The sequence below is a fragment of the Danaus plexippus genome, chromosome 7 (genome assembly GCF_018135715.1).
Source record: "Danaus plexippus chromosome 7, MEX_DaPlex, whole genome shotgun sequence".
Classification (NCBI taxonomy): domain Eukaryota; kingdom Metazoa; phylum Arthropoda; class Insecta; order Lepidoptera; family Nymphalidae; genus Danaus; species Danaus plexippus.
The window spans coordinates 5,589,889-5,604,158 of NC_083541.1; the positions used below are offsets into that span (position 1 = coordinate 5,589,889).

The 14,270-nt window shown below is 35.6% G+C and overlaps 1 protein-coding gene across 2 annotated transcripts in view; it reads right to left on the minus strand.

The window, feature by feature from the left end:
* Positions 1 to 7,915: 7,915 nt before the first annotated feature.
* LOC116770775 (amyloid-beta-like protein) overlaps positions 7,916 to 14,270 on the minus strand; it is a 63,466-nt gene continuing 57,111 nt past the window's right edge. For both annotated transcript variants that reach the window (XM_032662381.2, XM_032662380.2), the window contains exons 6-17: positions 13,924 to 14,084; positions 13,587 to 13,694; positions 13,374 to 13,499; positions 13,117 to 13,254; positions 12,657 to 12,803; positions 12,233 to 12,328; positions 11,824 to 12,006; positions 11,383 to 11,574; positions 11,196 to 11,288; positions 10,848 to 10,949; positions 10,507 to 10,662; positions 7,916 to 10,174 (exon numbers count right to left, since the gene is read on the minus strand). In XM_032662381.2, the coding sequence (XP_032518272.2) occupies positions 10,064 to 10,174; positions 10,507 to 10,662; positions 10,848 to 10,949; positions 11,196 to 11,288; positions 11,383 to 11,574; positions 11,824 to 12,006; positions 12,233 to 12,328; positions 12,657 to 12,803; positions 13,117 to 13,254; positions 13,374 to 13,499; positions 13,587 to 13,694; positions 13,924 to 14,084 (1,613 nt within the window). In that variant the 3' untranslated portion in view covers positions 7,916 to 10,063. The remainder of the gene's footprint in view (positions 10,175 to 10,506; positions 10,663 to 10,847; positions 10,950 to 11,195; positions 11,289 to 11,382; positions 11,575 to 11,823; positions 12,007 to 12,232; positions 12,329 to 12,656; positions 12,804 to 13,116; positions 13,255 to 13,373; positions 13,500 to 13,586; positions 13,695 to 13,923; positions 14,085 to 14,270) is intronic.

Consider the following 14,270-nt stretch of genomic DNA (forward strand, 5'->3'; position numbering starts at 1 on the left):
AATGCTCTCCTGTGCAAGGTTAGGAAAAAAAAAACTTAAATGTCGGGGTTTATTTTGCGATTCAAACAGTTCGTAAGGATACTAAAATTATCAGAAATACGTTAAAATCAGCGTTTATTAAAAAAAAATTGCGTCATGTTATTATATATATTATTCATAAACATAACACCGTTTTATATAAAACAGAAATGAATTATAATACAGTCGAAGTATAAAATCTTTTATGTCAAAGAAATAATTTCGGAATGTTAAAAATTGTTTGTTTGATGATACGATAAAAACTAACTCAGATTTGGGATAACTGTACGAGTGAGTTAAACTTAAATATTGATATTTGTGATGTATTGAGCTCTTTATTCGCGAGGTACAACGTATGAGTGGTACAGATAATATTCATATTTTATTCCTATCAATTTTATACAAATTCGTGGCGTAAAATTGAATGTTTGAATAATACAAATAATATATTAATTATTATCAAACATAGATTTTATTTTACTGGTTCACTTAAACCATTTAGATTAGGTGAGTGTATTTGTTTGTTAGTCTTTCTCTATATAACAAAATCAGAGCCGGAAATTTCAAGAGCTCATTTCGAGAAGACTTCTGAACCTTAACAGCATATGTACATACCGGTTCGTCTCTTTTTTTAATTTATTTACTTTGATGACAAAAAAATATTATCCTGTTGCAATAAAATGTAAAAGAAAATAGTTATATATGACAAATCATATAAATCTCATGTCTTTTAAAACATTTTCAACTTTCTTATTGAATGATTTATTTTGCTTTTTATTACTTTGTAATTATTGGCTGAATAAAAATGACATCTTATTTTTATTATAAAGACTGATTATAAGCGTTGGTATATTTTATTCGATGGCATTTATAAAATATAATGCTACTGCTCTGTTACACGATTTCCAATTTTTGAGACATTTATATTTACTCACAAAGAACAAGAAAAAACATTGTGTCTGCACTTTTATCATTTCTTTTTGAGTTGACGTTTCTACAATAAATTTTTATTATTTTGAAATGATCTTATATAATTGCTGTCATTACATCAATGTGATGACAAATACTTAAAAATATGCTATTATCTGTCAAGGAGTTGACGTCTCAAACAGTCTAGTCGAGTCTATTTGTGACATTAATCAGTGTAAAACAGTTCACCATTTAAGTGATTATGACACAAGAACAACGTCATGCTCGTACTTTAAAAACGAAAAGAATTAATGGATGAGGAAGATGCCAATCACTCACTAACACGGCTCGCGGCACTTTCTTTGTTCAAAAAACTTTTGACTAAATCACAGAAATAGATCATACGAATCTTATTTAATTATTTGTCGTGATGAGAACGGTAAAATGTTGTTTTTTAAGACTATTAATATATAATCTCATATTATTAAAAGTCAATTGTTTAAAATACATATACACTAAAACAAAATATTCCAAACGATTACAACAAAGAAGAAATATACTTCTATTTTATGACAATTCAGTGAAGAGTAAAAGCATCGAAATCAACACAAAAATTACAGACTATACAACTTACAACATTTATTACGCGCACACGCTCGCTCGCATGTACACACGACACAACACACACAAGGAAGGACGCCGCATTACAAAAATACATTAACGGGATACTGCACCTCGCAAGTGATCAAACAATTCTTCCCATAGACTATATTTCCCGCATCTTACAACAAGGGCTGAGCCCTCCGTCTATTGTGTTTATCGCAAGGGTAACTTTTATTATACACCAAGTTACTTGACCTGCCGCAAAACATTCATACAACGGCGTTCCGTTCATTCGTTAGGGACGCGAGGGGGGCGCGGCAGGTCCAAACAGCTGGTTGCCATAACTATTGGGCGATGTGTGAATTAATGATTTGCAAAGTAAATTGATTTTAAGTCACACATTCTGTTATTGGTAAGGATCGAGGACAATGATTACTGAAATTAGATTATATGGCTTCCGATGCTCTGTAAGATATTTGGAAAACAATTAAAGTGTCAAATAAATCTTAATATTATTTTTATATTATAAATAGCCGCGCTGTCATTTTGAAATGTCATCGGTTGAGCTACTGACCTGTCCAATGGTCAAGTTATTGGACTGTAATATCCAACAGTAACAGATTTATAATTAAAAAGTATCCTTAAATATTTATCATCTTTCCGTGAATAAAAATATTTAATTGAAAGACATCAATACAATATATATAAAGATAGGTGTCTCAATGTTATTCAATTTATATTACAGTATACAATACAACGAAAACTGTATGTGAAATCGTAAAAGATAATAAGATAAACTAAATCATTGTAATACCACGTAGTAGGAAAACAACTCGATAAGTGAGATTTCTATTTAAGTGATAAGTATGACGTTGTCAAGAACGACTCGCTGCTGACGTTTCGATGACATTACAGTTTTAATTTAGTTTTTAACCAAAATCTAACTATTTTACTAATGTTTATTTTACTTAAATCAACTTTGAACCAGTATTTAGTTTTATGATATTTGATTTACTAGATATTTGTGTATTATCTCCTTAATATAGCATATTACGTTCTTTTTGAGTGTTACATAACAACTTTGTGAAACTGTGAAGTATTGAACGATTCTTAGCTTAAACATTTTAGAACAATAATTTTACTTGACACACAATCAACGACATTTGAGTAATGTATGAAATTGGGTCAATCTAAATCTATTTACGCCATACATAATAGCGTATTTGATTTAATTCTTATTTCAGTTAACTTAAATTTATTCTGAACATTGATATCTAGAAGTCTGATTAGCTTGGTATGTCTTAAAATGTTACATCGTCAACTTACTTTCACTTATGAGAATATACGTTTGTATAACGTTGTAAGGCCGTCTATGTTTTTGGTACTTAGTTTTGATACTAGTATCTAGCCGCGGGTTCGTTCGACGTGATTTAGTTTTGTTTTAATACACTTTGATTGGCTTCTGGGTAAACACCGGATGTTAGTTTCATTGCAGTCATGAAGCATGAAAGGTTTAGGTGTCATCGGCAGCGGATCCAGTTAGTTCAAGATAATGTACCTCTAGTAACATCGTCTTTACTAAATATTTTGTTAACTTTTTGTTATGTTTCAATGTTGAAGGTTTTTTCCCGGTTCTTCTTACCGGTGCAGAAGCTAAACATGGAGAAATTTTGACAAATTACCTCCCACTAGATTCCTTTCCCTAACGAAATACGTTTGGTTTCTTTCCATTATCTTTCTAAACCTTTGTTCGACACTGGTTACGGTGGCTTTAGTTTGTTTTAGCGACGCTCGCTGAAGGGTGGACGGCGATGACATTCAATAGGACATTTGTTCCGTGTACTGAGTTCGACGATTACCACAGCTTCTCAGCTAGTAGCTTCGTTTTTATATCTTCCTTAATGATGTAATGTATTAAGATGTGGTCACCAGAAAGCGACGTCTGGCACAGCTGTGACATGGATGTATACTTCTTTATATCGAATTACATTGTTACAACTGTTTCCTAAAAGATCTTACAGCGAAAACTGGATGAGAATTAAATGAACTAGGGCCTATACCTATCTTTATGTCTTTGTAGCATTTGGTTATGTCCCGAGAGGCTGATTTGGTGTCGCTCTTGCGTACTATTTTTCAAAGATAATTGTGTAGGTGTGGATCGAAATCTTAAAGGTCACACCTCAATAAGTTTAAAAATACCTCGTCTATAAATTGTCCTTAAATAAGCAACTTGATTGTGAAGATAACTTTGACGTCAGCGACCGTGGTCATGATTCGGGATAACTCATGTCCTTTCACTTGCTTGTTTTCCCCGGCGTTGGTCGTACTGCCCTATGGAGGACATTATTTGGATATTCTTGCTCTATAACCCTATTGGAAGGATCGGATTGTATTAAAGGTATCATATAATGAATGTACTAAGATATTCACGACTATAAAGATGCTGTTTTAGACTTTTTTCTCTGCGAGTTCCATCCAAATTTCCAAGATGTCTCTTCTCCTCAGCTCGCCGACCGGTTGTTTTTTTCTTCGCAATTCGTAAGACTTCATGTACATCATGAAACAAAAGTGTGCTTTACCAGAGTATATTTCGTCTGTTGGTAGAGCGTGAATATGTAAAAAATAAAAGTGACATATGCGTATTAGTCAAAATAATCTTAAGATCAAAGAGAGAATGTTCTTATTAAAGAATTTTTAATATGCCACTTACGTGTATATCGGTAATTTAGTAATTAATGCATTACTTAAATTTAGTAAAAATAGTTAAATAAAGTTTTGAATCACATGAAACCATATAAAAATGAAAAAATAGAAATAAAATATCCTAATTTTTAATTAGTTATTGCTAGATTTTAATATAAATACTTACTATAACGTGATATTTTTTGGATACACCGAAAATTATAATGTAAGAATAAAGGAAAAGGCGACCGTGTATGGTGCAGTCTTTTATCGGACAGATATTTCTTTGTTACATAAACAGATATAAAACTTATCGTGAGCTAACGTAATCTTGTTTTTTTATTATTATTTTATTTTAAATGCAAACCTATTTATATTGAACCTTCATGGTTGTTTTATTTGTGACTCTAATAAGGCATGATAAGCAATTAATGAACAAAACAGTTGAGATTAATTTGAAATAGAAAATTATTTTAAAAGCTGTACATGTCATATTTATATATCGTATTATGTTCTATATAACATTATATATTCAGGTAATATATCCACAATTAAAACTGGAAGCGTTATTATAACAAACGTTTAAAATCAGTTCCATATTGTCGGTTCTTTGTGATAAATTCCACTTATTTGATCGGAATGAATGAGAAACTCGAAAGACGCCGAAGTAACCTCGATCAACCAAATATTACAAACACATTCTATGCATGTATGTACAGTATTGGTTACACGTAAAACCTTGTTTTGTATAACAGAACGAAATCATTACGGTCTGTATAGTTTTTACATTACGTATAATTTATTAATCCTTATTACATATATTATTTTTGTGAAATCTTTTTATTTAACAATTTTATGTTTCAATAATCAAACATCTGGACGGAAGCGGACTCACACTACAACCTTATTACAGAACACTAAAAATGCATTGACATGACAAACTTCTATATAAAACGCTTCCATTCCTCAATTGCCGTTATGAATTGGCATAAATAACTAAACAAGTACTGTTGATGTACTCTAATGTATACTAACGCCATCTAGTTAACTGTGACTGAAACAGAAAACCCCATAAAGAAAGACAGATGTCACTATTCTGTAATTGCAAAATATCGATTACGAACAGAATAGCTTAAATAAGAACAACTTTACAAGCTTTTAAGTTTTAATATACAACGCTAGATGTCAGTTAAGCATTTGCTACATTATATAAATTATAGTATTTCAGTTAAAAAAAAAATAATTAGAACATGGAACTTGAAAAATAATGTATTCTGAATATGTTTTCTAGAAATAGAAACAACTAACATTGTTTAGAGGATGAGATATTTCATATTCGTATGGATTGAATAAATTTGAATTTAATAAAACACCCACATATCATTTTCGTCACGAGCTCTGAAATACAGATCATAGATGGCAGCAGTGTTGGAAACATCTGTACTGTCATAAATATTTACGGGGTCTAAATCGATTATTGAAAAACAATATATCAACTTTGATTACACATTCATATAAATTAATTAATTAGTGAAACTAAAATTATAAATTCTATTATAAGAATATATAAGTATTTTATAATGGAAGTTGTTATCATATATTAAAATGGATATTAATCTAAACTAGAATATAAAAAAAACTCCCCCACTCGTGCACCTCCAAATATTGGTACTGCACCACCGAGTCCAACTGAACCCGTGACAAATATTCAAGTGGGAATTCCTTTGAATACGAAATTATGCATGGATCTGTGGGTCTTAACATTACTCCAAATCAAGGGAATGTGTTATCAAATGTCCCCCATAATATTTATCAAAAATATGTTGATAAGGAACCCTAACAGTTAATAATTTTACATTAATATATATTTGAATGGGTTTTAATCTAAACTAGAAATAATAATGACACATTTTGCAGGTCATTCTGTTCGATATCTTTACTATGATCTCAAATTCTGTTTGTGTCAGGTTTTTGGCAATTGATTCCGTATTCATCTATCATGGTCTCCTTATTTCTTCCTTACCACTTAATTTCTGCACAAATGAGAGAGTAAAGTGATTCTGTGACGCAATATCAAATCCTTTATTTGGCTTTAAAGTAAGAAAGCCAAAAATTAATCGCTCTTACTTAATGCCTAAGAAGTGAATATAAAAAGAGAAACATATAACTTTTTAATTATTAAATTATCAGAGCCATGATCCAATGATATTAACTTACTCACTGTACTACACTTGGCTGACATCTGACATTAAGAAATTTATGAACAAAAATGGAGCAGGGCTGGATCGCAGACAAAGAAATACCCGTCTTATAAACACCTAGCTATCCAAAAGAAGTTAAACATTCGTGGTAAGAAAAAGTGTAGGAATGCAAAAGGCCGATACACTTACCCCTCTATTCAAGACTCCATGTGAGTAAATTCTCCCCAATTACAAAAAATAAATTTAATTTTAATGTCCTCAACATACACTTCGCTACTATCTTACATTTTACTTCCCTCACCTCAGCTTGTCATAAAATAAATAAAACCTTCTCATTTGTCTGTGAAGACTTCTAGTCTACGGAAGTCTCGCTTTGTGATGTTGAGACTGCTTTAATTTTTATAATTTCTAGAGCAGTACGTCATAATAACCTCAACTACTCAGCAACAGATGAATAGGGAAATTTTTTGTCCTTACATAATTGGTGGACTTTGTTGGTGTACTTATTAACTCTAAAAAGTCTCAGTCGTGTTTGGTAACTCAATAGACTTGAATATTAAATAAGAAGAAGACTCTGTTATAACTTTAATTTGTTTAAGAATCTGATTTGACCTTTGACCTTTTTTGGAACAATATCAGCAATCACCATAACAAATAAATTGATGGTCTATATCTTCTGACTGCGTTTCGGATCATTGTCATCGACTTAAGTCTTTTCCAATTTGCCTCCGTCGGAAAATTCACGTACCTACTCTACACTTTATAATGTTTTCAAAAACTCATTGTCCTTCACTTAAAAGGAGGTATCTCTTCACTAGTAACCTTCACCAACTAGTAATCACCCTCGCTCCTCTATTTCAACTAAATCCCTCGACGTATCATAACCTCACTACTAGACTCATCCTATTATTCTATGTCCTTTATTGTCTTGCTTGTAGAACTCCATACCAGATAATCTTAAATAGTCTCCAACTATGAGTTCACACTTACTATTAATTTGTGTTGTTATATTATTAAGTACTAATTACATTTAATTTTTAAAGTATTTTATATGTTCTAATGTTTGTATTTTAATTATTAGTATGTAGCAGTACTTTGTTATCAATAACTGTGTGTACCTCTGCCCCAAAATCCTTTAAACTCGAGAACACAAAGTGATATGCATATAACTAATTCACTTCACTAAGGGACATGTTTATCGTTTGTTTAAAGTATGTTTGATTGTGAAATTATCATAATTTTCATTGTAATAATATTGTCGAAATAGAAATTTTTTTTTTGATTTTTAGGTACGAAACCTTTGGTAAAACTTATTTGGTGCGGATTTCTCAAGTAACTTTTCACTTTACATTTCAGTTTAATTAAATTTTTCATAGTAAAGACATTAATTTTATTCTCGGGCTATATCGAAATTTTATTAATATATTTCTTGTACATGTTAGGTGATGATGTGTAAAATGTATAACTAAACAGGATTCGGCGAACGCCAGTAACAACACCAATTTTAATATTCCTATTTATTGAATCGATTTGAACTTCAAACTCACAATGAAATGTAGCACAGGAAACACAAAAGACCCCAAACCATTTATTATATTTTGAAAATACGTGAAATAGTGATCTCGAATTACAGAAACCGGGATTACATCTACTAACATCGAATATATTAAAACATCGATTACAGAATTATAACGATGAGAGACAGCTGAGTTTGAGCAAAGAGTTTGTTAAAAAAATAACTGGTCGGCTTGTTACTTAGTTATTAGTAAAAATACAGCGGTTACTTGATGCAGGATAAAAGTTAAGTTATACAGTGGTTAAACTTACGAAAATGCCGTACAAGCCACGGGCGGGCGCGGGTTGGAGCGTTTTTATTACGACACCAGTGAGTGCTGCCATCTCTTATCACCCATTACGAACTAAAAGAACGTTTCCTTGTGTCGTAATAGAAAGTCCAAGCGCCGTGTTACATCTGATATGACTCCATTAACGTAGCGATGACACGACGCCCGTAAACAAATAGAATTAGTGTATATAGTTAGCTTATGTAACGAAAAAGCTTAAATGTATATAATACTGAGGCAGAATTACATCTTATCTACGGCGTAACATTAAGTGTGGTACGTGGGATAGACATGAGCGCAAGCCCTTACATTAAACGGACGAATGCGATATATAATAATATTTTGCTTTATAACTATATGTATCTGACGCTAAAACATCTATATATTGTATTACTTTTGTACATCTACTTATATAATAACCGTACATACACCCACTAAGCTTACTGCTGGCGTTACCTCGTACCCAAAGTGCGCGCTGAACGGATTTTTTACGACAATTCTGACTAGACAATACAAAGCTTCTGCAGAAATCCCTCCGTGGGAAGGCTCCTCGCTGACGCACGTTGAGTACTCGGTTCATCCTTACAGGGAACTATGAGTATTGTCCCGCGGGTAAACAGAAAACATAGACGAGGATTCAGATCGAAAAAATGTCTGACTAGAAGAACGCTACAGGCTAAGAGTTTACCCGCGCCGGCTTTGCCGCCCGTCCCTCGCTAAGTACACATAATTATTAAAATATATTTTCGCATTTTATTACATAAAATTCACGTTTAGTTCTATCTACGTTAGAAAAAGAAAGCGGGCATTAAGAGTAAGTAATTTAGGTTCAAATTCGTACGCGGAGCTTAAATACACAGCGTACATGGACGTTTGTTCCACTGGCCCCAGTGGCAACGTACAGGGACCTGAAGTATAAGAAATAATGACGAAGTGATGACGTAGAGTGAGATCATTATCATGAGACCGAAGAGTGAGAGAGAGAGAGAGAAAACAAAGAGAGGGAGAGAGAGTGATATATGTTCACTGTACCTTACCACTAGGGATGCGGGTTTGACAACTTAATTAAACAACTCGACTACAAGGTGACACTTATGACTTCTATGACACTAGACGAAACTTATAGCTACACTTAAAATACAAATAAATATTTTGGTGCAAACATAAAATATAACATACAAAACAATATAAACTCTAATCCGATTTAGGTAAATGTTGACTGATTGCGAAGACTCGCAAAAAAATATCTCGACTAATCACACAAGCTTTATTATTAATGATGAATATTGAGAACCACCAGGCTTGCATTGCAATTCATATATAGATACGATAAATCGTCACACACATTCATTCCATAAAGAATTAATTACTCAAGGACATAGATATAGGGAGAGGGTACCACCCTTACTACGGGGGATGGGGTAACTAGCACACGACACGATCAATAACAAATATTGAAAAGTTATGCCGTCCCTTACAGCGTCCTTTAGAGTGACATATTAATATGTTAGTCGTATACTAGATGGCGTTGTTCCTAGTCGTAGACTAGTTATTATGCTTCAAACTAGATGGCGCTGTTCTCAGTCATAAGCTAGTTATTACGTACAAAACTAGTTGGCGTTGTTTTTTTTATTAATTACACTAGATGCCTAGTTGTGCTTTCGCGTCTCAAAAAGACTTAAGGGACTCGGCAAGCGGAATGTCAATGAAATCGATAATCCCTAAGCACTTGCCATTGCCTACTTTTCCTGAAGTGAGAAAGAGAGAGGAAGGCAGGCCTGGTGGTAGGTGGGAGGGAGACGGCATTTACTCCTTGACCTCGAAGTATTTGTAGGTTGGGTTTTCGTAACCATTGATCTGCATGTTGGCGACGTGTCGCTCTTCAGGAGTCGGAGCCACGGCGCCGGTCTGCTCCACCTGAAGTACAGGAAAAATACTCTTCATGTACATAAATAATTATACGACCAATGCACATATATTATATTCATGTTTGGTATCTGAAAATATCTCTGAGAAGCTTCAGCCTTGTATTTTGTTTTGACTTGATGTTTCATAAAATAGACAAGTTTGGCAACTTTGAATTTACTTTGAATATAGAGTAGTTGGGACTCCGAACAGCTGCTTACATCATTGAATAAGTATGATCACATTAAACAAAGCAAAACCTACTTGATGTCAAGTACTTGGACTCTTTCAAGGAGGGTGATTCCTACCCATGGATGTGTCAGACGTCTGTGCCTTATACTAACCTGTACGAATCCTTGAGCGGATGGAGCGCGGTCACGTCGTCGTGCCACAGCGAGCGCGACAGCTGCTGCGGCCGCCAGCGCCGCTCCACCCACACACAGGGCCGGGTACAGAGCACCCGAGCCCGGGGACGGCGACGGACCGCGGATTGTATAGCCCTGGATTATAGAATATGTCAGTGTACAGACGAAAATTCAGAGAAACAATGAATTTTGCACACAAATAATTGATCAAGTAAATAAGGAATATAAACTAATATAAATAATTATAAGGGAAATAGAGCAAATATATCACTAATAAGAGATGGTTCAGGGTATAAATATAAAAATTGACTATAACGTACGGGCTGTGAGTGTTGTAGTTCATGTTTGAGGGCGTGTGCGGGCGGCGGGGGCGCACGCTCCTCGGCCTGCTCCAGCGCCGCGCGGAGCCCCGACCCCTCGGACTGAACGTGGTGTAACTTATTAGAATATTACAGTTTATATGGCGATTTTTTCTACATGTCAATGACCACGGTTCCTTAGTTGTTTTTTAATATTATTTTAGTTTGTTTTTGCCGTTTGAAAACCGAACTAAAAGTAATGAATGAGATTTATTTTGTATTGAACAACAAAAAGTAGAAGATAAATGAGGAATTGGATATCTGAGACGAGTTTCGGGACTCATGTGTAATTGAGGGGTCATTTCTTACTTCGCTGGTTGGTCTCCTGCTGGTCGTCTCCACCACTTCGCTGGTCTCCGTGTCTATCTCGGGGGCGTCCGTCATCGTACTGGTCATGATCTCCTGAACACATATGAATATTTAAACGAATATAATCTAACGTTGGGTGTCCACTTCAACTTGAGGAACATTTTTGTAATTCTTTCGAGAGCCTCACCGTGGTTGTGGTTTCCTGGGTGAAGGCTGATCTGGTGGTGACGTCACGGACGGTGGGCGTGGCCGGCGGTGAGGGAGAGGGAGAGGGGGAGGGGGAGCTCTGCGTCGTAGAAACGGTGGTGGTGTCCTCGGTGTCGCTGACTTCACTGGCTTCATCATCAGCCTCTTCGCTCTCTTTCACACCGTTGGAAGTCTGAAAGGGATGGATATAATAAATCCAGTTCACAGTCCTGTACAGCTTACAGTTTTATTGTTATATATTAGACACCATTTCGTAGCTAAGTGTTAGGTACTGTATTTTGTTTGTGAGGTGAAGGTCGAAAACTCGTGGTGAGGTTATAGGTCACCATAGATTCCTACTAATCATGTTAATTGTCACTCCAACTTATGTCTAACTCCGACAGTTTTCAATAATAAGTCGCTAGCAGCGCAGGTAACTCACCCTGACACGTTCGTTTTCAATGTCCTGCCTCTGCCTGGTCCTCTGGTCTCTCTTGGCGTTGAGTTGTTCCCGAGCCGCCTGCTCTCTCTGGACCTCGGCTTCGATACGGTCCAGAAGAAGCTCCTCAGCCTCAGGAGTCATCGACATCAGGGAGACGGCCATGTCGTCCTTGGACTGCATGGACTGAACAAACAATGTTTAGATATAAATGTCGTAGTTGAATTACTTGGGAAAAGTTGTTATGTTGTTATATGATCCTTAGCACCGAAAATTTGGAAGTGGTATCAAACCAAAGACAAGCTGTTCAAGATTACAGATAAGATAACAATATTATGTATTTGGAAAGAAGTTACAGCTGTAAGTGTTATTTGAATTGTTTATTTAATATTATAAATAGGTTTCCACATGCCTGAACGTAGTCCTCGATAGCAGTTCCGATGCTAGCGTACAAGTGCGGGCGGCGGCGGAGGGACGTTAACGCCCGTTGGAGAGCGCGGTCGGCGTCCTGGATGGGAGAGAAAGTTACATTCATACAAATTTTTATCTAATAATTCAATTACAGCTTTCGTAAAATTCCTGTGATAGCTGCAAGTGTGGTTGTACTTCAGGTAATTAATTTCAAGGTACGCGTGGATGGATCTTCCTGAATTCGGGAATATAAAAACACTCACATGTAGCGGATGAGAGATAATAAATTTATTGTTGAAATATCAAAGTACATCTATATTACGAAATTTTAATTCAATGTTTTGATAGATTAACAGTTGACTTTATAAGAGATGGGTATATGTTCTTGAAAGTCTTGCGTTGTATTTGTAACTCCTCGTGCATACCTGCAGTCTGTCCACAGCACTCGCTCGTTCAGCGGCAGCGGCTTCACGGCCGGCTGAAGCAGCACGGCGCCAGGCGGCCAGCGCTCCTGATCTCTCGGCGGCGAGGGCGCGGACCAAACGCTGAAGACACTTCTGGACGCGGTGGGCCTGGACAAGTTGGTCGGTCTTTAGAGGCATTCATTTTATTACTGTCATATGAAGTTATCGGAAAAATACAATAGTCCAAATTGACCACCTTCATTTGCACATGAAACTAAAATTTTACATTTTTTGAGCTGTTTTGGGACAATCGTTGCATTATGATCTATTCTCATTAATTTTGATCACCGTTTCTATATTTATAAAATATGATCTTTCTGTATAAAAACTAGAACTAGTAATTCTATTTTATGTTTCCGTAAATATCCAGATTTTGATAACACATGGCAGTTGGTATGGCCTGGTATAATTGTTGAATTACATTGGGAGGAGCGTCTTTCAGGGACCGTGTGTAACACGAGAGGGCGGTGCGGCGTCTTTGTGCCAGGTGAGCTAACACTCGTTGCTGATGAAGGGCGGCCAGACGGCGACGTTCAGATACACCATCCTCTTCGAGGGCCTGAAACATAAATATTACAAAGATAAGTCACACTGAATATTCTGTCTTAATATAGAGATACTTTTATCTCTATGATTATTAGCGTCTGATTGTATGACCTAGTTGGACTTTTTATTCACCTGAATGTTGGCTTGGAACCTGGCGGTCATGCGTTGGCGGAAGCTTTGGGCGGCAGCGGGGTCAGAGGTCATCATCTGTTGATATCGGTCCTCTAGTTCAGACCAGTCACGCATCACCTTAGTAATCTGTTGAAAAAACAACATATTTTTAATGTCTACATTGTATTAAGAAAAAACAAGTTAGAAGTATGGATATTAAAGAGGTTCTCATACCTTCTCGCGGTGAGTCTCCTCGAGTCGTTGCTGGGCGTCCTTGTAGCTCTGGTGTTCGGTGCGAGGGTCGAAGTGAGAGAAGTAGGGGTCGGAGGTAGCGGTGGAAGCCTATACAAAATGTATCATTATTTTTCATTGCTGGATCTACCTAACATATACTCGTATTTGGAAATCTCCTAAGACACTTTTTTGCGATTGCTAAGCCTTTTCTATAGTCTTGGATAGAAATTTGTTTTATAAATTATGATCTATTCCTATATATATAATATATATAAATTATCCTAGAAATTGCCAAATAAAACAAAAGTGTAATATATAATCATCACGATCATATTACCGGCGTAGTGGTGGTGGTCGTGGTGGTGGTGGTAGGCGTGGTGGTAGACGGCGCGGCGGAGGAGTCAGGTCGCGGCCAGCCGGAGTCATCACCGTCCGTGTAATCGTCGTCTTCGGCGTCATCATCGCGGGTCAGATCAGCGTCTTCATCTTCATCCATATCTGAGAATATTACTATTTTAAAACGGTCCCTACACTTTTATTTACTTACATATTCTTAAAAGCTATAATATTCTTGTAAAAATGTAAATGATAAATATTCGAAATATATCAATTGTTTCCGATTTTCATCTCTGTGGTATATATAATTCTAAGCGCTGATAGATTGTAGTTGTAGTAATCATTGAT